Genomic DNA, 26,134 nt, shown 5'->3' on the forward strand with positions numbered 1-26,134 from the left:
GGAAGGATACAGACCCAGGCGTTCACCCCACCTCCACCCCCGCCCCCGACATCCCGGCCAGATAAAGGAGCCGAGGCCGGGAGGGGAGCGAGACCCCGCCCCCCTTGAGAACAGGAGCCGCAGCCCCTGCAGGACGGGGGTAAGAAGAGAGACCGAGGGTGTCAGACTGCCAGGTCCCGAGAGGGGTTGGGGGTTGGCGATGGGGGCAAGGCAGGCCCGGAGGTCGGGCTAACCCAGGGGTCTGAGCCCAGGCAGGTTCGGGAGCTTTGATCGGGGTGGGCGGGGAGGTGGACCGCTCGTCGTCGGAGTCTCCAGGCCGGCCCGACAGCTGAGCCGCAGGCCGGCGCGCTGCGAAGCAGGGGTGTGGGGACGCCGAAGAGGCGCTGGGAGCGGCCCGACTCCCACGCTAGCAGTCGACGCCAGCGTGTGGGAACCTTCAACTAGCTTTTCGCGCTGCGGAATCTGGTGCAGGAAAGCGAGGGATGGTGCGATCGAGGGCAGGATGACATGATGAATTAAAGGAGACCGGGTGAGACGGGGCCGGGGGGCTTGACTCCAGCTGCAACCTCAGGAGGAAAAGGAAGAGAACTGCGGAGACAGCTTAGGACTGCCTGGACCCCTGAGTCCTCTCCTTGGAACCCGCAGGCCTGCGCCGCTATGGGCTCCACCGCCACCCGGGAGGGCGCGCTGGGCTACGTCCGCGAGTTCACGCGCCACTCCTCCGACGTGCTCGGCAACCTGAACGAGCTGCGCCTGCGCGGGATCCTCACTGACGTCACGCTGCTGGTTGGCGGGCAACCCCTTCGAGCTCACAAGGCTGTCCTTATCGCCTGCAGGTTCGAGGGGTGGCTCCTGGGGTGGGTGGGACCCAAATGGAAAAAGGACGGAGCCAGAAGGTCTTTGGAAGGGAATCCAAAGCCAAGCCTTCCAGAGACTTGAGGTGGAGCCTTCAGGAATTGGCGAGGGAATAGTAGCAGGAGGAGGGGCTTCTATGCAGCGGAGCTGTGTCCAGTGGTGCACTTTCCAGTGGTTCCCCACCCCCACCCCCAGCCCCTAACATGACCTGTCTGCTCTCTCCCCAGTGGATTCTTCTATTCTATTTTCCGAGGCCGTGCAGGAGTGGGTGTCGATGTGCTCTCCCTGCCGGGGGGACCCGAAGCCGGAGGCTTTGCTCCTCTCCTGGACTTCATGTACACTTCACGCCTACGCCTCTCTCCCTCCACTGCACCTGCGGTCCTTGCAGCAGCCACCTACTTGCAGATGGAACATGTGGTCCAGGCATGCCACCGCTTCATCCAGGCCAGGTGAGGGAAAGAGACAGCATTCGGTGTTTTCCATGGGTCAGATGACATCCGGGTGTCCAGGGCAGAGGTCAAGATTAGGATATAGTACTAATGTCCATCGCACTTTTCCCAGCTATGAACCTCTGGGCATCTCGCTGCGGCCCCTGGAGGCAGAACCCCCTAGGCCACCAACGGCCCCTCCACCAGGCAGTCCCAGGCGCTCGGAAGGCAACCCAGACCCACCTACTGAGTCTCGAAGCTGCAGTCAAGGCTCCCCCGGTCCAGGTAGCCCAGACCCCAAGGCCTGCAACTGGAAAAAGTACAAGTTCATCGTGCTAAATTCTCAGGCCTCCCAAGCAGGGGGTCTGGCTGGGGAGAGGAGTTCTGGTCAACTTTGCCCCCAAGCTAGGCTCCCCAGTGGAGATGAGGCCTGCAGCAGCAGCAGCAGCAGCAGCAGCAGCAGCGAAGATGGACCAATTCCCGGTCCCCAGACCAGGTACAGAAACTGGAACCCCAAATATCTTTAGAGGCTAGCCTCAGCTAGGAGGCACAGCTATTGGGCCTGGGTGGTTAGGAGCAGGGAGTGAGGGGGTGGGTTTCCTTGACACTAGCCCATATAGGGAGTTGGCTAAAAGCTAGACTTACATACTGGGGTGGGGCATTGGCAGCCCAGTTGGAAACAGCTCATTGGTCAATATGGCTCACCTCCAAAGAGTAGAATTGGACCCCAGGTTCTCCAGGTGTGTTATTTTCCATATAATCTCTCCTAACCCTTTTATCTGGGCCTTGCTATCTGCCTAGGCTCTCTCCAGCTGCTACCACTGTACAATTCAAATGTGGAGCTTCAGTCAATACCCACCATCTCCTCACAACTCAGGTTCAAGGGGCCAATGGATCACCCTCTGGGCGAACTCACCCACCACCAGGTAAGAGCCCCTTCTACCTCTAACTTGACTTTTCTCCTTTGGCTGATCAATGTCAGTTTGAGCCAAATGTCCCCAGGAAAGGTCTATTCTAATTACTGCAAATTAAAATGACTGAGGGAACTTTAAAAAAAAAAATCGCATTGCTCAGGAAACACTCCATAGATCAGGAATGTCTGGACTGGAAACTAGGCATCCATATTTTTTTAAAGTTTCCAAAGTGCAGCAAAGTTTGGAAGTTTCTGGCCTATTCCCATCCAGGGCTGAGTGGTCAGTCTAGGGCTTGGCAGGGCCTCTGGGGCAAACTGTCATCCAGAATGGTGCATGAGAGGAGAAAGAAACAGAAACTTCCAACCACTAGTAGGGACCTCCACCTCACACCACCACTATGAAGAGATCAGCTAGTACTTTGGAGTCAGATCCTGACTTCACCTCTAGCTCACCACTTAACCTGTAAAATGAGCATCCAGATCTTACCAGTAAATTGGAAAGAAGAAAACCTGCTATTGTGGGCTTTGGGGATTCCCTGGTATTCACTGGTTGTCATTACCCATCCCTGTTCCCAGGCTGTGAATTTTTCAGCTGCCAGAACTGTGAGGCCGTGGCCGGGTGCTCATCCCGGCTGGACCCCATGACTCCTGGAGAGCAGGACAAGCCCTACAAGTGTCAACTCTGCAGGTCTGCCTTCCGCTACAAGGGCAACCTCGCCAGTCACCGCACAGTGCACACAGGTAGGGGAGGAGTTGGGGGGGGCGGGGCAGCCCTGGCCTTCATGCCCATAGGTGTCCTGGAGCAGTGCTTAACCCCTCTTCCTTCTTGCCTCCAGGAGAAAAGCCCTACCACTGTTCCATCTGCGGAGCCCGCTTTAACCGGCCCGCTAACTTGAAAACACACAGCCGCATCCATTCCGGAGAGAAGCCCTATAAGTGTGAGACGTGCGGCTCGCGGTTTGTGCAGGTATGGAGTCAGTCTCAGAGCCCCTTCAAGGGCAAATTTATCTTGGGGCGAGGGTTTCTGTGCCCCCGCCCCGAAGGCGCGGTCTGAAGTCTCCTCCCCTCCTAGGTGGCGCATCTGCGCGCGCACGTGCTCATCCACACCGGGGAGAAGCCTTATCCTTGCCCCACCTGCGGGACTCGCTTCCGCCACCTACAGACGCTCAAGAGCCATGTTCGCATCCACACGGGAGAGAAGCCTTACCACGTAAGTGCCCGACTGCCTGGCCTAAAGCTTAGAATTACCTCCAGTTTATCTAGCAGCTGGCCTGACGGTCTGTAGATCTTTTCGAAATGGGCAGTGATCTGGCAGAGTCCGTGTGAATAAGGGGGGGTGGGGTATAGGGAGGGGCAGGTGTAGGCCTTAGAGTCCTCGACTGGGCACTATGCTGGGGAGGGGCTAACCGATGGAAAAACCTTTGCTGAAGAGGGCTGTACCTGGCTCCTTGGTGTCCCCCTGAGGATTTGAGAGCACGTGAGGACTAAAGGGCTTGTCTTTGGCGGAGAGCTAGGCAATTCGCCTTTGATCCACTCCTGAAAGGTGGTTGTGAATGCGGAGGGAACCTAATCCGGCTGTCCTCCCACAGTGCGACCCCTGTGGCCTGCATTTCCGGCACAAAAGTCAACTGCGGCTGCATCTGCGCCAGAAACACGGAGCTGCCACCAACACCAAAGTGCACTACCACATTCTGGGGGGACCCTAGCTGAGTGCCCGCCCAGACCCACTTGCTTCCTGGAGGGACGAAAGCTGCAGACTCAGACCTGGCTTCCCTGTCAGGCTTGGGCATGGGGGTGTGCAAGAGCCCTGCTCCCATCAGAAACTGCCACCACTTTAATTTCTCACTGGGGAGAGCAGGGGTGGCAGATGCCGGCCTAATCTGCCTCTGTTTTGCTGGTCAAAACCTCTTCCCCACAATCAAAATTATTTCTGAGGAGAGCAAGCTAGAGGTTGGGAGAGGGGACAGGCTGGAGGCTTTGTTTCCTTAAGGAAACAGCCCTCCACTCACTCAGATATCTGTAAATATAATTTATTTAGGTCTTTGGGTGGCACCAGGACCTTCATTCTATTGCATTGCCCTCTTCTTTCATGAGTGTGATAGAAGTGACCTGAACACAGACCGTGTGGTCACAGCTCTGCTGGCAGAGACTAGCACTTGGCTGTCTCCTTAGGCTTGAGTGCTTTTTATTATTATTGTCATAACTTTTCTCTTTAGAATTGTTCTTCTATTTGTTTGCTTGTTGGTTTGTTTAAAGTGGAGAAAGGGGTTCTCTTTCTTGCCCCTCCAATTCTAGGTCTGGAACCTTTATTTGTTTTTAGGGCAGCTCTGGGAACACATGGGTTTGAGACTGGGTCAGGAACCCTCTCTGGTGTTGTGGGTATTGTAAGTTCTCTAGCAGGCTAGAACTGGATGTAGATTTTTCCCCTCTTCTTCAAGTGTCATAGGAACTTTTATGGTGAGCCTGAAATGGAGGTAAAAATGCCTCCTGGAGCGCAGGGGAGTGCCAGTGTGGATGTGCATCACTCTAAGTGGAGGCTGGCAGTCTCTCCTGCAAGGCAGTCCAGTGTAGTCCCATTAGTCTGGTGACCTAGGTTTGGCTCCTCCGTGTCCATCTATCTTGAAAGAGTCCATTCAGGGGCTTGAGATAAACCCATAATCCTCCCATTGGTCTTGGCATTGAAATGATCCCTCCTTGAGTGCAGGGATCTAAGGTATCAGAGATGGTGCAGCCTTTTTTGATTCTACCCAGCCTCTAAGAACGTCATGACCTAAGGGAGACTTATGAAACTCTTTATCTTGACTAAAGAGTAAAGAGACAAGACCTGTCCTTTACTGCAGAGGCGGCTGGGCTTAAATGTTCCTTGGGTTACTATCCTCTATCTACCTGAGACAAACTTCCTTTAGTAGGTTTTTGGACATGTTCTGGCAAGTGTCCAGATTCCAGAAACTTCTTTGCCTGTAGAACTGGTGCTGGGTAACTTGCTTACCTTAGAAAAGATGGGTCTGTGACCTGGTCTTCTCATTACTTCTCTGCTTGGAACCAATGAGTGCACAAGAACATTCCACAGGGGGAGAAAAGGGGCTGAGTTCCATTCTGGGTTTGCTGTAGTTTGGGATTATAGCTTTAGAAGATTTCAAAGGTGATTGGCAGATGACCGAAGGAGCCTTCTAGTTGACCAGGTATCCAGGTAGGATTAAGAGATTGTTTGAGGGGCACAGTCTCTGGTATAGGCCAAGTAGGTAGAAAATTAGGAATGGAGTTGCCTCTTAGCTGGATGGAATGTCTGAAATGTGAGATGATGTTCTAATCCTTGATTTATAATCCTGCCCCAGTTGTCCTGGGGCCTGTTGGATAACAAGCTGGGGGTAGAAGATAAGAAGCACTTTTGATTTTGATTTTGTGGGGTGGAACTTTCTCAAGATGGGTCAGTATTAGTGATGTCACTTGGGGACTGGTATGAAAGCTACTCGTCTCCTTCTTTCCCTCTTACTCCCCACTATAGAATTGAAGAAGAAAGAGAAAACAGAATGAACTATGATTTTTATTTAGCAGATTGGATGGGCAGGTGGAGAGTGCTTAGGGGTGGAGATGTTAGATCTTGCAAGATCGGATTTTTGGAATAAAGAAGCCTCTCTGTATTGTCTGATGTGTCCTGGGTTCTTACCTGGAGAAGATCTAGGGACTGAGGTATGCCAGGGGGTGGGAGAAAGAAGGGTTCTTCCCTCCTGGATACCATGTGGATTCTGGGCCAATTCCACCACCCATCCCAGCAGACATTTTAAATGGCCCTTGTTCTCCCAGTCCCTGCCCTTGCCTTCCGGCTCATTGTGTAGGAACCAGTGACTTCATGAAGTTTCTCCGGAGCCACCTGCATCCTGCTGCTCTGAAGTCACTTCCTGCCTGAGGTGTGGAGGCGGCAGGGAGAAACCAGGAAGCCACTAACATCAGAGGCTGGAAGATGCATCTGTGCTGGGGATCTTAATGCTTGGGACACCCCTGACTACCACCAAGGAAAATCGATAGAACTTGGGTCCAGTGAGGACAACAGATGCTAGAGCTGGCATTGGGAAGGCTGTGCAGTTGGAGCCAATAGGCTTCCACATCCCTTCCCCAGCAGTGGTGTCTTGGAATCTACCTAGTGCACAGTGCTTGTTTCCACCCCACTCTTTTCCCTACCCTGTGTGTCCTGGGTGCATAGCTTAGCCCATGGGCAGGGGGTAGATGGTCACTAATTCTGATGTTACCTCCCTTTTGGATTTCCTCATCTGTGAAATAAATCCATTAACAAGGTCTCTGCAGTTCTTTCCAACGTTTACAGTTTGTAGTTATATTTCTCAGTCTTTTAAAACCCATGATCTCGATTAGATTTTTTTTAAGGCAAAAGGTAAAACAAAGAAACTAAATAAAGCTTTCTTTCACCCCCCCCCCACTACAGTTTATTCTCTCCTGTTAAAAATAAGGCCAGCTAACATTATCTCCTGCTGAAGGTCAGGCCATAAATTAAGCATTTTAGCACATAGATTTTTCAATTCAACTCCCCTGATAACCCTAAAAGCTGGTAGATACTATTATTACCCCCCAGTTTACAGATAGGGACCCAAGATGATCTTGACCAAGTTAGTAAGTAACGATGCTAAGATTGGAACTGTGATTTGATTCTAAAGTCTGGGCTCTTGGGCCTCCCTGGTGGGGCAGGGGTTAAAGTCTCAGCACTCTCAAGCTATCACCAGCTACTGTGGCATGAGTTCGATCCCCGGCCAGGGAGCTGACCCACATGGCGCAGCAGACCTCTCCTCTTTCCCCCTGCTCCCCTCAGCAGTGTATTTCAGTAGATCTGCCTTTTCTGCTCCCCACTCTGTCTTTGGTGAATCCTCTCGCCCCCTCCCACCCCACACACCTCTAGCCTACACCCCACTTCTTGTATGCATAAATAAAAATCTTTAAAAAAATAAAGTCTGAGCTCTTAATCACTGTATTATACAACCAAACCAATTTCTGCATCTTTGGCATATTCTCCACTAGCCGAAGTTTTAACTTCACTTACACATATTTTTTTAAAAAAATATATGCTTATTTTTATTTCCCACATATAAAATTATAAGGTTCGGTGTGCCTTTAAAAAGTACATAAGCTTTCCACCTTTTCTACGATGCCTTTTTCCCACTGATCTGGGTATGAACTCCCAGCCCAAGGTTTCAAGATCAGAGTCCTGAGGACCTTCAATTATTATGAAGAAACAGAAAGCCAAGATGGAGGGAATGGATAGTGGCTGGGGGCTGATGGCTCCAGTGGTCATGGTTTGTTTATTTAGTTCATCCCTTCAAGTGGTTAGAAAGTGGTTGTGCCAGAGGGCAGAGACGATTCCTGCCTCACTGAAGAAAGACAGGTAGGTGGTGCTGTTGGGGTCCTGAGTAAGTTCTCAGCCGCCCTTCTCCTCCCCAGTTATTTTTGGTTTCTGTGACCTGTAGGTTTCCTGTTGGAAGGCACAGAAGCGACAGGAACAAGTTCTCATTACAGAAATGAACGCTAGGAGTTCAACAACCTATTCCCCTAGTCTCTTTCCTTGGCCTCCGAACCCCTCAGGGATCAGGCATCTAGATTCTGGTGTGTTAGCGGCCTCCTGCGCTCGAATCAGGTATTTCGCTTGAGTCTCCTTTGGACGCTCCTCTCGCTCCTCTCGCTCCTGGGCCTCTCGCGGAGCAAGTTAGTGTTTTCCCCTCCTGAAACGGTTTACGCACCCACCCACCCCCGCCCCCCATGCTGCACTCCTTACGCGCGGGACTGGGTGCTGAAATCTGGACGAAAGGACCCGCGAGTCGGACCTGAAACGGGGCCGCTCCCGCTAGGTTCCCGAGTCACGTGGCGCGGGTCTGTCAGCCGCCTAAAGTCTCCTCCTTGCGCATGCGCCCTACTCACCGCAGGTTCCGCGCTGGGCTCTAAGCCCCGCCCTACCCCTCTGGCCCCGCCCCCGAAGGAATCCCGCGTTCTCATTGGCGAGTTACGAACAGGAACGTTGACCAGGGCAGGTGCAGATACTTCCAATGCAAGAGAATCCCCGCGGAGACTGGCATGCCTGGGGGTGGGGTCCAAGCCCAGTACCGCCCCCCACTCCTAGACCGATGGTTGGCTCCAGGCCACGCTCGGTGCGCCCGGGCCGCGACTCCTGACCAGCGGGGCCACGCCCCCGTGCGCTGAAATCCGGGCTTCCAGGCCCGGTCTACCCACCTCCGTCGCCCCCCGAGGGGAGAAGCGCAGGCACCTCAAGCAGCTCTCTGCAGCTTTGAAGCCCTCGTCGGTACCTTCCTCTCCACCAGCCTCTCCTCCCCCGCGGGCCGGAGCGGAGAGGGTGGGCAAAGGTGGAGCGTCCTAAGTCCTGCGCCCGCGGGGACTCTCAGTAGCGGCAGCCCTGTTGCCTCTCGGATGGCGCACAGGGCCGGGCCCCCAGACGGGGGCTGGGGCTGGATGGTGGTACTCTCGGCTTTCTTCCAGTCGGCGCTGGTGTTCGGGGTACTGCGTTCCTTCGGGGTCTTCTTTGTGGAGTTCGTGGCGGCGTTTGAGGAACCAGCAGCACGCGTCTCCTGGATCGCCTCCATAGGAATCGCGGTGCAGCAGTTTGGGAGTGAGTGCCGCGCTGGGTCTGGCATCCTGCGACCCTCGGAAGGGGGCGGGGGTGCCGAGATAATAAATGGGAAGGGAGGTGCTGGAGAAGGACGCCTAAGATCTTTACGCAAAACTTCCTTCCTTCTTCCTATCCAGGCCCAGTGGGCAGTGCCCTGAGCACAAAGTTCGGGCCTAGGCCCGTGGTGATGATCGGAGGCATCTTGGCTGCTCTGGGGATGCTGCTCGCCTCCTTTGCCACTTCCTTAACTCACCTATACCTGAGTATTGGGCTGCTCTCAGGTGAGAAGCCGGGCTACGGCAGGAAAGTCCAATACTTGTCTTTGGCTTCTGGACGTTCACCTTCTTCCTGCTCTTTCCAGAAGACATAGACAAGCTGAGAGAAACTTTGGGCCTTGAAGGGAATTCTCAAGAGGAATGCTTAAACTGATAAACATGGTGGGGAAATTAGAAAATTGCAAGCCTGGGGATAGTGGGACTGGAGTGTAAAAGCAAGAATTACTATAAAATGGAGACAGGTAATTATGCCTGTGAAGTACATAACATTATCCAGTTTATAGGGGAAGGGACTTCAGACGTTTATGCAGCTTGGCCAGAAATGGTAGAGCCCAGGTCTAACCTTAAAGTTCTGTGCTGCTTATTTTGCAAACATTACCTTTAAGCCTGCAAGTCTCATAAGGCATATTACCATGCCCCCTCATTTTGCAGATGAGATTGAGGCTGGAGATTAAGTAAAATATACAAGGTCAAAGCTAGGATTGTAATCCAGATCTGTGCTACATTCTGTTGCAGCGTTGGGGTTACCAAGTTGCCTGAGCACACTGAGTCCCCAACCCCCATTTCTTCCTTTTTGACAGGCTCTGGCTGGGCCTTGACCTTCACTCCGACGATCGCCTGCCTTTCCCGTTACTTCTCTCGCCGGCGATCCCTGGCCACGGGGCTGGCACTGACAGGAGTGGGCCTCTCCTCTTTTGCCTTTGCCCCACTTTTCCAATGGCTGCTCAACCACTATGCCTGGCGGGGGGCCCTATTGTTGGTGTCTGCCCTCTCCCTCCACCTGGTGGCTTGTGGTGCTCTCCTCCGCCCACTCTCCCTGACTGAGGACCCTGCTGTGGGTGGCCCTGGGGCCCAACTCATCTCCCTCCTCCATCATGGCCCCTTTCTCCGTTACACTGTGGCCCTCACCCTGATCAACACTGGCTATTTTATTCCCTATGTGCACCTGGTGGCTCATCTCCGGGACCTGGATTGGAACCCACTGTCTGCTGCCTCTGTACTCTCGGTGGCTGCTATTTCTGACCTCGTGGGGCGTGTGGTCTCCGGGTGGCTAGGGGATGCCATCCCAGGGCCGGTGGCACGTCTCCTGATGCTCTGGACCACCCTGACTGGGGTGTCACTAGCCCTGTTCTCTGTGGCTCAGGCTTCCACAGCTCTGGTGACTCTGGCTGTGGCTTATGGCTTCGCATCAGGGGCCCTGACCCCAGTGGCCTTCTCCGTGCTGCCTGAACTGGTGGGGACTGGAAGGATATACTGTGGCCTGGGACTGGTACAGATGGTAGAGAGCATCGGGGGGCTGCTGGGGGCTCCTCTGTCAGGTAAGGGGAACAGAGTTTCTCTGTGGGTCTGGGCTGCAGGGGAGGGGACTATTCACATTATATGTAAATATTGTCCTGTGGTTCAGTACACTGCAGGGCCAGCACGGCCAATCATAGCAGCCTCAAAACGAGTCCAAGGCAGGAAGAAACTGGGACACACTAGAAAGACTGAGAAGCTTCCTACCCTCAGCAGGGTACCCACAGCTTGGGTTTTTAAGAGGACCCGACCAGACAAGCATGCCAGTGTCTACCTTTTCCCTTGGCCGTCGGGGCCCTTAACCCTGGTGTCTGAGTCATCTGGTCAAAGTTCTCCCAGTTCTGGATGCCAGACTTTCAAATCCTTAACATTTCCCTCTTAACTATTAACTGAAGATGTAGGCAGGAAGGCCACAGTTGCTGAAAAGACACTATCTGGATCTTCAGATCTTCACTGGCTGGTTTGGAGGTCCTTTCTGAAGGCAGGAAGGTGGCTGAGATGACCTTTGGAGGTCTCTTTGGAAACCAGAGTTCTCAAGCTCACCATCCTTGGCACCATCTTACCTTGGCCCTCAATTCTTCCAAGATGATGGGTTATAGATTATTTTGATCCCTCCAACCAAAAATATGTCTGATTTGTAGTGCTGGCAAACATCACCCAGGTATTTTTTTTTTTTTCTTGTACCTAGGCTACCTCCGAGATGTGACAGGCAACTACACCGCTTCTTTTGTAGTGGCTGGGGCCTTTCTTCTTGCAGGGAGTGGAGTTCTCATCACCCTGCCCCACTTCTTCTGCTTCTCAGCTCCTACCTCCAAACCCCAGAATCTTGTAACGGATGCACTGGATACCAAAGTCCCCTTGCCCAAGGAAGGGCCGGGAGAGGACTGAACTCCAAGAAGGGGCAGTCTGACCAAGAAGGCCAGAGTTTAGCAGCTCTACGTCTTCTACTCCTACTGCATCTTAGTGCCCATGAAACCACAGTGCCTTAAGCATCTTGATCTGCCTCCCCAGAGCAGGCTTGGAGCTCCTGCAGTGTATATGCCAACCCTTGGTATTTTGTTGAGGGCTCCTATCTCTTCTTTGTTGCCACAACCTCTTCTGAAGGATTCAGGAGTTTAGTTTGCTCCACTGAGCTGTGAATCAATCATGAAAATCAAAGGCCAAGAGACTTCTCATGTTTTACATATGATCTTCAGCGTTGTCTGCTGAGTTTCTTCTCTGAAGACAGATGTTTGGGAAAGAGGGATGCCCCTTTGAGATAAAGCTGAATAAGAAAACTGGACAGTACTCAGAACCTCAAAAAGAGCCGGGGCCCATATGCTTGGGTTGACAAAATGGGGTCATTTGAAGCCTGAGTCTATTCTCTGGACCACATTTCCTCCCACTTGTCCACTAACCTCTCTCTTTCCTACTATGCCCTGTGACTTAGAAAAGAAATCACAAGAATGGTGCCTAGTTTGGGCAAGGGGAGCTAAAGTTGACATAGCTGAAGTCTGGGTCTAGGATATTTGTATTCCCCTCCAGCCAGCTGAATGAGCGAAATGCTGGAAAGAGTTATTTGGGTGATCTGGATGCTCAGGTGAGGGAAATGAGAGTGAGGAGGAACAGGCACCCACAGTGCCCCACCCCAACTCCAGCAACAAATTTCAACTGACAGGCAGACAACTTCTCAAAGATTCCTGGTTATGATGACAAGTCAGGCAAAGAGTAATGGATTGGTTGGACAGACACCCCACCTCCCCCCAAAGCCTAGTGGGATCCTGTTCCTTTCAAGCAGCCTTTTGGCTCTCTTAAGTAGAATGTTTTTAGCATACTAGGTTGACTAACAGTTGGAACTTGCAGGAAAACCAGATAGAAATTCTTTATTGGAGGAGGGACTCCAACAAGAAAATGGTCAACAGGTGGTGTCTGGAGTAGGCTGAGGGCCTCCTGGGGTGAGAAGGGCAACCTGAGGTACAGGGAGCAGCTCCCCTCTCTCGGGGGGAGGGGTGCCTGGGCGGGAGGCTGGACGGCAGGAGGGCAGCGCCGTGGGCAGCCCCATATAGACGAAGCTGCCAGTAAGGACGAAAGAGCTGCACACGAGGAAGGAGGCCGTGAAGTCTCCTGTCTCATCCCGCAGGAAGCCTGAGAGGAAGGGTAAAGGAATTTAGAGGGCTTGGACACTAGGGGCAGAGGGCAGTTGCCAGTAGATCTGTTGGCTCTAACCCTTACCTGACAGGGGAGGTCCTAGAAGCCCCCCGAGGCTCATCAGCATCATCACCAGCCCGGTGGCTTGTACGACACCTCCGATGCCCACTAGCCCCGGGAGCACGCCGAAAACCAGCGGGGCATAACTTCCAGCGCTCAGTCCGTAGGCCCCAGCCGCGGCCAACAGGGGGCCCCCCCAGCCCTCGGGGCTCCCCACAGCGGGCACCAGTCCCACCGCCAGCAGCCCCAGCCCTGTCAGAGCCCCGAAGACCGCCAGCAGCCGCGGGAGGGGCACCCAGCCTTGGTCCGCCAGCCACCCGCAGACCAGCCGAGCTCCCGCATCCCCCACCGCAGCCACTGCCACCACCAACGCTGCTCCGTACCCCGCCAAGCCCCGGTCTAAAGCGTGAGGAGCCAAGTGCACGTAAGGGATGAAGTACCCGCCCCCCACCAGGGCCGTGCCCAGAGCAAAAACTAAGAAGGCCCGGCGTGTGAAGAGGCCCAGGCCAAGGGCAGCGAGGGGTCCGCGGGGCGGGGCCGGGGGGTCGCCAAGGAGCGCCAAGGGACGCAACAGGGCGCCACAGGGGGTGAGGTGGAGGGTGATGGCGCCAAGGAGGAGCAGGGCGCCCCGCCAGCCGAAAGTATCAAGGAGGAGCTGCAAAGTGGGCGCTAGGAGCAGCGAGGAAGCCCCGTTGCCAGTGAGTGCCAGCCCCACGGCCAAGACTCGACGGCGGGAGAAGTAACGGGAGAGGGTACCAAGGGCAGGGGCGAACACGAGGGCCCAGCCGCAGCCTGCGAAAGGAGAGGACTGGGTGAGGCCAGGGACGGGAGCGCCGGCCCCAGCAACCCCAGCCCCGCTCCTCGCACGCGCCTCCGCACCCTTTGGCCTCCAGCCCCGACAAGCTGCTCTCTCCACCATCATCCCCTCCAGGGCCCGGCGTCCCTGTCCCCTCACCAGCAAGGAGGCCCAGGCCCAGGTAGAGGTGCAGGAGACTGCCGGCGAAAGCCGAGAAGACGAAGCCGACGGACGTGAGGACGCCCCCAGCCATCACCACCGGGCGCGCCCCCCAGCGGGTGCTCAGGGCGCTGCCCACTGGGCCTAGAAGGGGCCGGAGTCAACGCAAGACACGCCCCTGGACCCCCGAACTCGCGCCGACACTTCTCATTGGCTGTTTTCCTGGCCTGACATTCCTCCTCCAGCCTAAAAGCGCCTCCCCTTGACATCCACGACCACTGTTTTCCCGACGGCCGTGCTCAGGTTGTCCGATCCTCGGGCGGGGACCCGACCTCTACACTCGCGGCCCCTCCACCCCCGCTCCTGCCTCCCGCCGCGGGCGCCCCCTCACTGGCTGCCTGCTGCACGGCCAGGGCCAGGGCGCTGACCCACGCAGTGTCCTGAGCGTTTCGGTCAAAATGCTCCGCGAGGTCAGGCAGGACAAGGCCCAGGGAGCGTAACAGCCCGTAGGAGAGCCCGTTCACCGCGAAGGCTGCGGCCGCCACCACCCAGCCCCAGCCCCCGTCCGGGGGTCCGGCCGGCTTGGGGGTCATCGCCATCTGGGGAGGGGAACACCTGTGAGTGAAGTCTCCACGTCTGTGCCTCCTCTAGGGACCTGGCATCCCTGAGATCCAGCTCTGGCTGCCTGGTCAAGGTGGGCACGTCACCTTGAGCAAGAGAGGGCGTGGGGGGGGGGCGGGAGCCGGCGCCGGGCCTCGGATCCGCGCGAAGTACGGGGGTTCCCCCTCCCAAACGCCCCTGCCCCCTTACCCGACCTCTCCGGGCGGTGGGGGGAGGGGAAGGGCGAGGAAAGTCTCGGCCGGGTGTTCGCCCCGCTTCCCCGGCGGGCGGGGCCCCAGTGGGGAGCGAGTGCGGAGATGGAGCCCAACTTGGGCCGGCTCTCTCGGTAAACAGAGATCACCACAGGGGGCCTGAGCCACCTGGGAGGCTGGGGGTACGGAGGGCGGGGGCGGAATGCGACAGCCAATCCGTCGAGCGGCGGGTGAGGCCAGAAGCTTAGTCCCACGGGGATTGAATTAAACACCCCCAGCCCCCAGGAAGGGAGCGGCGAGGAATGAATGCAGCCCCACCCCGCTAGGCTCACGCCCACGCACCTGCCGCCCGGGCTCGAGGAGGAGGCGAGCAATGGCAACCCCCGCCAAGCCCGAGGTCTGGAGGCGAGGTACGAAAATAGGGGTGGTCCCCCAAAACCTGAGGGCAAGAGTAGTTTGTGCCCCGGAAGACCCGGAAAATATCGGATCTCAAATCACAGACCTCCACTGAGTAGTCGCTCCCTGCTCATCAATAATATGCCCTCAAGGACGTATTATTACAGCAAGGAAGAGGACTCCCTTATTATGGGGAAGGAATTACTATTACAGCCAGGAAGAGGGCTCCCTTGTGATGGAACTGGATATGCCAGGCACTCCTTACTCCCGTCCTCTTTTCACCGTCACAATAACCCTAAGAAGGTGTCATCTCCATTTTGTAGATGAAATAACTACGTTTTAAGCGAGTTGCCTAAAATCGAACTGCTTTTAAAAATGGTGGAAACACTTGATTTGGGGTCTATCCAACTGCAGGACCATACCAGAAAAAAGGACCTAGGATTGAAGTTGTTGCCACAGGTCCCTTTGCCACAGTTAAGGGGAATGGACTGAAGCGATTGATGCCAAACTTTCCTGAAAATAGCAGAACTTTTGCAGGGTCAGAGAGTTTATGATTCTAAGACCTGAGAATAGAAAGGATCCTTGTGATCAGAATCCCTGAAGATTTAAGGTAGACTTTTAAAAACAAAGCAAGAAGTCAGAGAATTGAGCCCAGGTATTGATTTCTTGAAGAATTTTATAAATATGTTTTTTTAACATTAGGATTAAGGTTACCGTTGCTTTACTTCAGCTACTTGAATCAAGAGATGTTATCTTTGAATTAATTATTGAACAATATAGAAAATTCTGTAACTTACAGCTTGGAGAATGCATCAGCCCACAGCCACTTGATGGCAGTATTTCCTAAATGTTGACAAAGTATCTGCAAATAAAAGAAAAACAGCTTCTTTATTGAAACTGTAAACCTTACAAACACAGCATGACCTTCAACTGCTCCCCAATGACTATAAGAGGAAAAAAAAAATCAAACTACTTTGTGTATGAGACCTTTCGCAATCAAGAGCCGACCCAGGATGTCTTTTCATTCTGTCTTCCGTCTCACCTACACCCTTCTATCAACTGTTAGCTTCTTACCTGCTCCATGGCCATGCCTAGCATTTTCTCACTCCTGGATTTTTGCATAACTTTTAGTTTGAAATGCCCTAGATGGGGTTCAGAAGTCCATAAAAGTTTGTGCTCCTGACACGTACACCCTAGGAAAGTGACCTCACCGGTTTCCCTACTCTGGGGTGCTATTGTGAAAGGCACCTAGGAGGTGGAGCCAGCCTGTTCTCAGCCACGCAGGAAAGCAGGAAAGCAGGAAGATGGCTGGTGAGGACTCTGCTCCAAGATAAATGAAGCCAGCTGTAACAATTCCCTCCTCCGTGGTTAAGTAAAAATGCATAGCAAAGAGGGGACTGGCCCCTCCGGATCTAGGAATTGTTCAAAGTGATGCTGAGCATCTCTATAAGATATTTATTAACCCAGGAGGCAGGGATGATTGACTGTGAAAGAGCACAGTCATCTTCATCCTGATGTTCCCTATATCCTTCACCAAAATTCCTGTTGCCAGGAAATTTCGTCGTCTTTGTCTGCTACATGCCAACAAAGCCAAAAATGGCAAAGGACAGGGGTTGAATCCTTAATATGCGCTTTTATTAGATTTGCCAGCCAATCTGAGAAGGGCCAAGCATCATGCTCCAAAAACTGATGAAAGTTAAGAGTAGATAAATTGGAAAGGAGGCAGCATAAGACCAGGGTCTGGCTCACACAAAGGAGGTGAGAATGAAAGGGATTAACATAGCCATTAATCCAGCTACAGAAATTAAAAATCCTTAGGTGCCAACTTCTAGATCAAGTATCAGACTGCTGTGGAGAGTATCACCAAGGTCCCTTGCAGCAGAGAGGTGGGGATATGAAGATGGAGGCCATTGTAGAGAATCACTGATACCTCACAAATCAACCTAGTCACGGGCCTCCCTGGTGAACCAAGGGGTTAAGTCTCAGCGCTATGAAGCTATCAGCAGCCACTGCAGCACGAGTTCGATCCCAAGCCAGGGAGCCGATCCACATGGTGCAGCAGACCTCTCCTGTCACACCCGCTGCTCACCTCAACAGTGTATTTCAGTCAGTCTGCCTGTTCTGCTCCACACTGTCTCTGGTGAATCATTTTACCCCCTGTACCTCTGGCCTATACCCCAGCTCTTATATGCATAAATAAAATAATTCTTTAAAAAAAATCAACCTAATCACATCCTATAAGTAATTATGTTATCTCAAACTGTAACTCCCCCAGAAAAGGGGGGGTTCCAGGTTCCGGGCCCCACCCAAGGAAGGGTGGAGCTGAGCAGGGAGGAGGAGAAGCTGGAAAGGAGACTGGAGAAGAAAGAAGGATGGAGAGCAAGAGGAGACCTGAAAGGAGCGACATGGAGCAGAGAGACACGTGAAGAAGATGCACTTGCTTTTTGGCCTTGGACTGGTTGAAAGACATGTGGGTGAGAGACCTGTGGGGAAGTAAACAATGGTAGTTTTATCTTGATTTTGATTTTGCTCTTTTCCTTCCAGATTTGTCTGGCTGTTTCTGACCTTTTGTGGGTCCTGCTAGAAGGTTCTTTAGACTTGTGGCAGGCATTTGGGCCTCAGTGGCCCTGCTTTGGGCTAACCCTGTTTCGTTGGACATTTATCCATGAGGGGATGTGGTAACTTAGGGTGCTTGGTTTGAACCTGTATTTGTCTTTTTTAAAAAAAGATTTATTTATGTGTACAAGAACTGGGGTACAGGGCCTCCCTGGTGGCGCAAGGGATTAAGCACTGCACCATGATGCAATCCGCAGCCTCTGCAGCACAAGTTCGATCCCTGGCCAGCCAGGGAGAAACCCACATGGCGCAGCAGACCTCTCCTCTCTCACCACTGCTTCCCTCAGCAGTGTGTTTCAGTCAGTCTGCCTGTTCTGTTCCCCACTCTGTCTCTGGTGGATCCTCTCACCCCTTGCATCTCTGGCCTGTACCCCAGCTCTTGTATGCATAAATAAATAAATCTTTAAAAAAAAAAAGAAGTACTGGGGTACAGGCCAAAGGTGTGGGGGGTGAGAGGATTCACCAGAGACAGAGTATGGAGCAGAACAGGCAGATCTACTGAAATACACTGCTGAGGGGAGCAGCCAGCAGAGGTCTGCCAAGCCATGTGGCTAGCCAGGGATCAAACTCATGCCACAGTGGCTGGGGATAGCTTGATAGCACTGTCTTTAACCCCTGTGCCACCAGGAAGGCCCCCTTTGTCTTTTCTTTGTTGTACACTAATTGTATTAAAGTTTCTTTGCATTAAAGGTCTTACACAGTAGAGTACGTTTCATCTTAATGCGGCAGATGGCAGAACCTATTTAGAGTGGGGAGGTCCTGGGGCCCCTCTCCCTGCCCTGTAACAAAACAATGTGTGTACATGCAGATTCCTAAACTATCCATGGTTCCCTTTTTATCCTCCTCCCTAGCCATCCTTCCCATCATTACCATCCCTCTCCATCTTTTGCTCATGGAGCTAATATAGAACAGATCCCCAAGCTAGACTTCCTGGGTTTGACTCTCAGCCTTGCCATTTATTAGCCACTTGATTGTGAGCAAGCTAGTTGACCTCTCTGTGCCTCCATTTCTTCTTATCTAAAATGGGGAAGGGGAGAGTAGCAGGTTGTTATGAGGATGAAATGAGTCCCGTGTGTATACATGTCAGAACAAGGCCAGGAACATTTATGTGCAAACCCCTCTTACTGCAGTTTGACTCCAAGGAAGCTGGGCAGACCCTCTAGCCCTGCTGCCTTGCCCTACCTCGCTCCTTATACTTTCTCAAGGTCAAAGACCCACATTGGTCTGGTGAGTTCCCAGTAGAACTACATAGGTTCCACCTTGTGGTGGCTACAAAAAAGCAAAATGGAATTATTTTCTTTGTGGTGAGTGGTTTTCTTCACGTTCTTCAAAATTTATGAGACAATACTGGTCTTTTTTTTAACTCTAAAATGAGAAGGAAGGAGTCAAAATAAGTTTTGCTCATTAGCTCCTTCATACAAAATATTTATAGACACCTACCATGCCAGATGCCATGCTTAGGGCTGGAAATACAAATATGAATGATAGTTTCTCCCCTCTAAGCCCCCACAATCAAACTAGTGAAAAAGTGAAGTAAAGAAATCTCAATACAAGGAGAGGGACACAGATAACATAGAATGGTGCATGGGAGGAACTGACTCATTATACTGGAGCCTACTGGGAAGTCTTCACAGAAGTGGAGCCCTTTGAACTGGGTCTTGAAGGGTGAGTAGGAGTTTGCCAGATGGGTCTGTGGGCAGGGCCATTCCAGGCAAAGGAAGCAGCCTGTGGAAAATCACTAAGGCAGGAACCAGCTTGCCACATTGTTTATCTTTTGAGGAGCTGTAAAAAGCCACTGTGTGGAGAACAGAGTAGGAGAACAATGTAGGATGGACAAAGGCGAACCGGGCAGAGGGTCCCATCAAGAAAGGCCATGAAAGCAGATTAAGGGGCAGGCTTAGATATTTTCCAAGATTGATGATTCTCAGCTATCTCCACTATGTAGATTTCACTAATATTCATGAATAATGACAGGTGAATACAGAGGGAGAGAACTCATAACACAGTCAGAGGGGTCAGGAGAGTATGGGGTTATAGACCTTTTAGTGTAGGAAATTTGAAAGATCTCATTTTGTATTGGAAATTCATGGGGAATTTTGCATCTTATTTCATTCTACTTCATAATCTTGGATGCATATTTTCATAGGGAAATGATACTTGGAATAACTAAATTATTTAAGTGTTTCATCCACTGATGGTACAGCAAGGTCTTCCCCGGGAGGGACCTTCCCTGGGAGGTCGAGGTCGACCCCAACCACACTCACTGCCAATCGGCCTACATAAGAGCACTTCTTAGCCTTCACTGAAATCATCCATTTTTGTCTTTGCCTCTGAATCCCACCTCACGAGATCCTTGGAGGTAGGATCTTGCATTATCAGCCTTGACTCTGACATACAAAGTTGCCAAAGGTGAATGAAGACTCCCTAAATGGGATAAACACAGAATGAGGGACTCGTTGAATGATTGGCCCCAGGGAACTAATGCTCCACCGGATGTGGCGCTATGATAAAAAAGGGTTGCTGAGGGAGCAAATTAGTAATGTCTGCCTACATGGAGAAAACCCTCAGCAGGCGCTGAGCCCAGTTGAGTTCTTTCTTCCTCCTTTTCTTTCCTTTCCCCTTTTTCTTCCCTTCTTCAGCGAAGACAGCATAGAAGAAATGATTTAATGGACATGTGTTACATTCAGTCACAGATAAGAACAGACTTGTCCAGAATGTTCAAGGTCCATGGCAAAAGGCCAAAGGGACTGTTTTAGTGCGAGCAAAGTGGTCACAGTGATCTGATGGTATTGGGTGTTCTAGATTCAAGACAAGTTCTAACAGAAGCATGAAGTCCAATAGTTTGTATCAGTGCCTCTGGCCTCTGGCATTCCTCATTTTTGCTCCTGTGGCTTCCATGGGTACACAAACCAGAGGTTTTCTTGGACCTCTGTCTCATCTCTCTTCCTTGGCACTTCAGCCTGAGCATTCACTTCTGCCACTGGCTCTCATGGCACAGAGGCTTCTAAGAAGATGGCACCAAGACTGAGAGCCAGGTTGGGTCTTTGGGGAGATCAAATGAAAGGGTTAAGATCTGTGCACAATTTGTTTTGGGAAGACAGGGTCTGGGAGCATGTCTGTTTGTGAACTCTCAGTTGCTTTGGAGCTTTCTCATAGGAGCCCCTGAAGAAGGCTCTTGGGGGTCCTGAGGCCTACCTATGGGAAGCCCTGAATTGAGCCCAGTCATTCTCTGGAGGCACCCACTGGGCTCCCTCTACAGGAGGGAATGGGACAGGCAAGGGTAGATAGTGTTACCCTCAGGAAACTGTTCTACCTGAGGTACACAAAAATAGGAGGCTCTCTAGTTTTTGGTCTAGGTGATCTTGGGCTTCTAAGTATCTAATAGAGCTGCTTCTCACTCACCATTCCCCAGAATCATCTTCTCCAACTCACCCAGAGAACAGGCCATGGGAAGTCAGCATAGATCTCAAACCCCTAGACCCAGGGCATACAAATTGCAAGAAGAATATGACCCAGGAAACAGATGAGGACACAAAGCTCAGGGTTTGTGGTGCAGGGTCAAGCGAGCACATCTACGAGATGGAGGGTGGGTAATAAAGCAGGCAGGGAAAGTCAGCCACTCAGGGTAGTGGGGCTCACTGTGTGCCCGGACAAGTCTGCTTGGGTGAACACACATGAATGAAGATCTGAACTTGAACCATGAGTTGGACTGGGTCTAGGACTGGATAAGGGCCTTGCTGAGTCTGGAGCCAGGGTAGCCTGGGGTGGGGTTGAAGTTGGTACAGATGAGGCAGAACTGAGGCTAGAATTAAATTGGAGCCGAGACCTGGGGTGGGATGGGATGGGAGTCCTACATTACATCTCGCTTACCACTTCTGCCAAGTTGGACTCCCATCTCTCTTCCAATCCAGTCCCCATCTCTTCCCACTCTTCCCACCCCCCACCTCCTCAGTCCCCTTTCCTTGCCTGCCAAAGGTCTAGAGCCTCTCTCCTGGGTCTCTCCAGACATCCCTGTCTCCAGGACAGGGGGGGTCACGAGGGTGGGAATTACCCAACTAAAGCCTTTGATCCTGGCCTCGGTGGCTAAATATCCAAATGTGTCTTATTTGGCATTTTCTGGTTCTGTGACTTTGGCCTACATCTGTGTCAAGGTTCTTAGTTATAAGCTACGGACATTGACTCTGGCTTATTTCAGGAGAAAAATGATTGATTACAGGGCGCTAGGTAGTCTTCAGAACTACCAAGGATGTACAGCACAGACCAGGTTCAGAACACAATTTCACAGCCATTGCTGTTGCCACTGGACAGTAGGTGTCGCTGCTGGCCCTCTGTGACCACAGGCCCAGAAGCTGCTGCTGCTCAGAAATGTTCTCTGTTCCATTCACAAGCTCCAAGTCCAGGTCAGGGGCACAAGGGATACCAGGAAAGCGAACACTTGGTGTTTTCAGGATTCTGTCTCTCATCAAAAACAAAGTGGGACATCAATCAATACATTGGAATAATAATAGAAATTTCTTAAATAAAAGAGTACAAGATGTCCACTAAAATGTCCACGAAAAGCAGGTTATCAGGATGGGAATGGGGTTTGAACTGAAGGAGCAGTGTGCGTACATTCTGCAAAAGCAACTTGGACTTGATGAAGTATTAAGAGTTTAGTCCTTGAGGTCCAACTCTAACATTTTCTGGGTATCGATTTAAAGGAGGTAATTCTTCTTCAAAGGAATGTTGGTGAAACTTCACTGCAACGGACCTTGGAAAGGACCTAGCAGACGGCGGGCATTCTGCTCATGAAGTTCTTGTCTGTTTCATTTCCACCAATTTTCTAGTCATGGGTAGTTATCCCATCATTTCTACTCCAGGCCAATCTCTACTTCAGTTCTCTCTGTTCCTTATATCTTCATTGGAGAGGGGGAGCCACACCAAAAGGGGCCAGTGGTGATGTCTATCACTTCATTTCCTCCCTGCAGTAACCCACCTTTCAGCTACCGCTGGGGTTTCTGGACCCTCGGCCTGCCTTCCCAGAACCAACCTGGGACCTCACATCTAACTTAACAAACTCAGCCTCTTAGAGGTCTGACTGACAACCCCCAGACCTGCTATTCTAAGGCTGCCAGGGCCCTGCCAGGCTGGCATCTGCTTTCCAGATGAATAATGTCAACCAGGACTGGAAGCAAGGTGGGAGGAGACAGGGAGTCAGATAACAGCTTTTCCTGTAGCTATTGGGAGGCAAATTAGGCTTCCTAGAGATCTAACCCATGTAAGGCAGAGATTTCCAGACCAAGCAGAGGATCCCTGTTTTCTTTCCTTCCAGTGTCCACACTAGGGTGGAATATTTTTGCTGTTCAGCAAAATGAGGGTAGGAGTAGGGTGGGGACTGGCTGAGCCCTGGAAGAGTCACAGAGCTGCTAGGAGGGTCTGTGGGCTGAAGAGGCTGGCTGACTGCCGCTGGTAGTTTGTCCCTACCAAGGGGTGGGAGGAGGTCTATGCACACTCAGTACCCTGGTTTATAAACAGAATTCCTCTTGTCTGCTCAAGTAGACAGAATCTCCTTTGCTCTGGCTACAACTCCTTGTCAATTCCTCCACAAAGCCTTCTGCCGTTCCCCTACTTTGAAAGCATTTAAAATCTTAGGCAGCCTCTCTCCTAAGGCTTCCTTCTCTCTGTTCAGAAAAACAGCTTTATCCAGCTGTATCTACCTCTGTCTTAAGTTCTTGTCATCTCTCTTTTCTTGATTCACAACCAGGAGTCATTCCCAGTGAAGGTCACTTATGAATCTGGGTTCTAATTTTTTTTTTTTTAAGATTTATTTATTTAGGCATACAAGAACTGGGGTATAGGCCAGAGGCGTGGGGGGTGAGAGGATTCACCAGAGACAGTGTGGGGAACAGAACAGGCAGGCTGAGCGAAATATACTGCTGAGGGGAGCAGCGGGCAAGACAGGAGAGGTCTGCTGCACCATGTGGATTACCTCCCTGGCCGGGGATTGAACTCATGCTGCAGTGGCTGCGGATTGCTTCCTAGTGCTGTGTCCTAACCTCTTGAGCCACGAGGAAGGCCCCTCTGTTCTAATTTGAAGGAGGTGGTGGAACCTGACCTGGAGGAAAGTCACCTCTGGGTAGGCCCATAGCCAATTAGGTCAAGGCTTGGGCATCTGGTCATTCAGCCGCCTAGAAGGGGCATCCTGACTTAGGGGTCAACAGCTCACTGCTCCTGGGCTTAGGGATCTGGAAAGTGGAAGTTGGTGTCAAATGCTCAGGTATAGATGTTTCAGGATGGGGAGCAGTGAGTGGCAGGGTGGGGCCAGATCAGTGCCTAAACTCCATTACACAGAAAGCCTGGCTGTCCTTAGGTGACTTGTGGCTCTGAGTTTATTCCCCTAATGTCCTTGAGGAGAGCTGATTTATCTTACAGGGCTTGGGGCTAACAGCTTACCAAGTACTTACAGAATGTAATAGACCTGAAAAAGTTTACTGATTACTGGGCCTCCCTAGAGGCGCAAGGGGTTAAGACGCAACCTATGAAGCTATCCGCAGCCACTGCAGCAGTAGTTCTATCACCAGCTGGCCAGGGAGCAACCTACATGGCGCAGCAGACCTCTTCTGACTCGCCCTGTGCTCCCCTCAGCAGTGTACTTTGGTCAATGTGCCTGTTCTGTTCCCCACTTTGTCTCTGGTGAATCCTCTCACCTTCCGTATCTCTGGCCTGTACCCCAGCTCTTGTATGCATAAATAAATAAAAATCCTAAAAAAAAAAAGTTTACTGGTATCAGAATACAAAAAGAAAGCTATCTAAAATAGTGAATGCATGGTACTGGAATAAAAACAGACACACATTCCAATGGAATCAAATAGAAAACCCACAAATAAATGCACATATTAATGGAAACTAATCTTTGAGAAGGGTGCAAAGGAATATGCAATGGAACAAGGACAGTTTGTTAAATAAATGGTGCTGGGAAAACTGAACTGCTACATGCAAAAAAATGAAGCTAGACTACTACCTCACACCATGCATAAAAACCAACTCAAAATGGGTAAAAGACTTGGACATAAGACCTGAATCCATAAAATATATAGAAGAAACTATAGGCAAAACACTACATGACATACATCTCAGTAACATCTTTAAAGACACATCCCCCAAAGCAAAAAAAGTGAAGGAAAAGATGAACAGCTGGGGTTACATCAAATTAAAAAGCTTCTGTACAGCCAAAGAGACATTAGCCAAAACGAAGAGACACCCTACTTACTAATTGGGAGAAAATTTTTGCACTCCATACAACTGATAAGGGATTGATCACAAAGATCTACAAAGAACTCACACAACTCCACAAAAACAAAGTAAACAATCCAGTCCAAAAATGGGCAGAGGAGCTAAAAAGACACTTCTCCAAAGAGGAAATGCAAATGGTCAACAGGTATATGAAAAAATGTTCCACATCACTTGTAACCAGGGAAATGCAAATCAAAACCACAATGAAATACCACCTTATACCAGTGAGAACAGCACATATTAAAAAACAAAACAAAACAGGAAACAGCAAGTGTTGGTGAGGATGTGGAGAAAAAGCAGTTCTCCTACACTGCTGATGGGAGTGCAAACTGGTCCAACCACTGTGGAAAGCTGTCTGGAGGTTCCTCACCCTGCTAAAGATGAAGTTTCCATAGGATCCAGCAATTCCCCTCCTAGGAATCTACCCAAAGGACACAAAAACATTAATTCAAAAGGATACCTGCACCACTATGTCTACTGCAGCACTATATACAACAGGTAAGCTATGGAAACAACCCAGATGCCCCAAAATAGATGACTGGGTCAAGAAGTGTGGTACATATACACCATGGAATACTATTTAGCAATCAAGAAAGATAAACTCATGCCACTCACAGCAACGTGGATGGAGCTGGAAGGGATTATGCTGAGTGAAATAAGACAGAAGGAAAAAGAAAAATATCAGATGCTTTCACTTATAGGAGGACCCAAATAAGGGGGAGGACCCAAATAGGGGACCCAAATAAGGGATCAAGGGAAAAAATAATTACAGTAAATAAAAAAACAAAACTAGGGACTCCCTGGTGGCACAAGGGGTTAAGATGCAACCTATGAAGCTATCTGCAGCCACTGTAGCACTTGAGTTCGATCCCCAGCCAGGGAGCTACCCACATGGTGCAGCAGACCTCTCCTGACTCGCCAGCTGCTCCCCTCAGTAGTGTACTTCAATAAATCTGCCTTCTCTGTTCCCCACTCTGCCTCTGGTGAATTCTCTCACGCCCCACACCTCTGGCCTATACCCCAGTTCTTGTATGCATAAATAAATAAATCTTAAAAAAAAAAAACTAACAGGCAACTATTAATCAGAGACACTCTGCAGAGGAGAGGGAGGGAGAGGGATCAAAATGGGGGGGGGCTGGAGGGGGGCTGGGCAGGAATGTGTTTTTACACAAGGGACTATTATGATGGTGCAAGGGTGAATTGGTGGTGGGAATTTCATAGGAACTACACCTGAGAGGAGAAAGCATGCAGTGTACAAAAAGGAAGAATGATACATATATAAATAATAATAAATTTTTAAAATAATTAATGCATATATATATTTTTAAAGATTTATTTATTTATGCACACAAGAGCTGAGGTGCAGGCCAGAGATGCAGGGGATCAGAGGATTCACCAGAGACAGAGTGGGGAGCAGAACAGGTGGACTGACTGAAACACACTGCTGAGGGGAGCAGCGGGTGAGGCAGGAGAGGTCTGCTGCACCATGTGGGTTGCTCCCTGCCCA

The 26,134-nt window shown here is 51.2% G+C and overlaps 3 protein-coding genes across 4 annotated transcripts; 2 read left to right on the forward strand and 1 right to left on the reverse strand.

Moving 5' to 3' along the window:
* Positions 1–657: 657 nt before the first annotated feature.
* Positions 658–3,902, forward strand: BCL6B (BCL6B transcription repressor; the record flags this gene model as incomplete). The annotated part of the gene is made up of 8 exons (XM_084236651.1): positions 658–836; positions 1,083–1,304; positions 1,417–1,779; positions 2,085–2,209; positions 2,773–2,937; positions 3,033–3,163; positions 3,269–3,406; positions 3,786–3,902. 8 exons carry the CDS (start codon positions 658–660, stop codon positions 3,900–3,902), a joined length of 1,440 nt encoding a protein of 479 aa, XP_084092777.1.
* Positions 3,903–8,619: 4,717 nt separating this feature from the next.
* SLC16A13 (solute carrier family 16 member 13) lies at positions 8,620–11,277 on the forward strand (the record flags this gene model as incomplete). Its single annotated transcript, XM_084237365.1, has 4 exons — positions 8,620–8,818; positions 8,956–9,099; positions 9,675–10,412; positions 11,078–11,277. The coding sequence occupies 4 exons, from the start codon at positions 8,620–8,622 to the stop codon at positions 11,275–11,277; spliced, it is 1,281 nt and encodes a 426-aa protein (XP_084093491.1).
* A 1,006-nt stretch (positions 11,278–12,283) lies between these two features.
* SLC16A11 (solute carrier family 16 member 11) lies at positions 12,284–14,537 on the reverse strand (the record flags this gene model as incomplete). Of its 2 annotated transcripts, XM_084237532.1 has the most annotated exons (5): positions 12,284–12,513; positions 12,601–13,368; positions 13,532–13,675; positions 13,923–14,130; positions 14,342–14,537. In XM_084237532.1, the coding sequence occupies 4 exons, from the start codon at positions 14,128–14,130 to the stop codon at positions 12,284–12,286; spliced, it is 1,350 nt and encodes a 449-aa protein (XP_084093658.1). The 2 variants fall into 2 exon arrangements, with proteins under 2 accessions (XP_084093658.1, XP_084093657.1); XM_084237531.1 differs by lacking the exon at positions 14,342–14,537 and having other exon boundaries at positions 13,923–14,124.
* Positions 14,538–26,134: the final 11,597 nt, after the last annotated feature.

The sequence above is a fragment of the Talpa europaea genome (genome assembly GCF_964194135.1).
Source record: "Talpa europaea genome assembly, chromosome: 7".
NCBI classification, from domain to species: domain Eukaryota; kingdom Metazoa; phylum Chordata; class Mammalia; order Eulipotyphla; family Talpidae; genus Talpa; species Talpa europaea.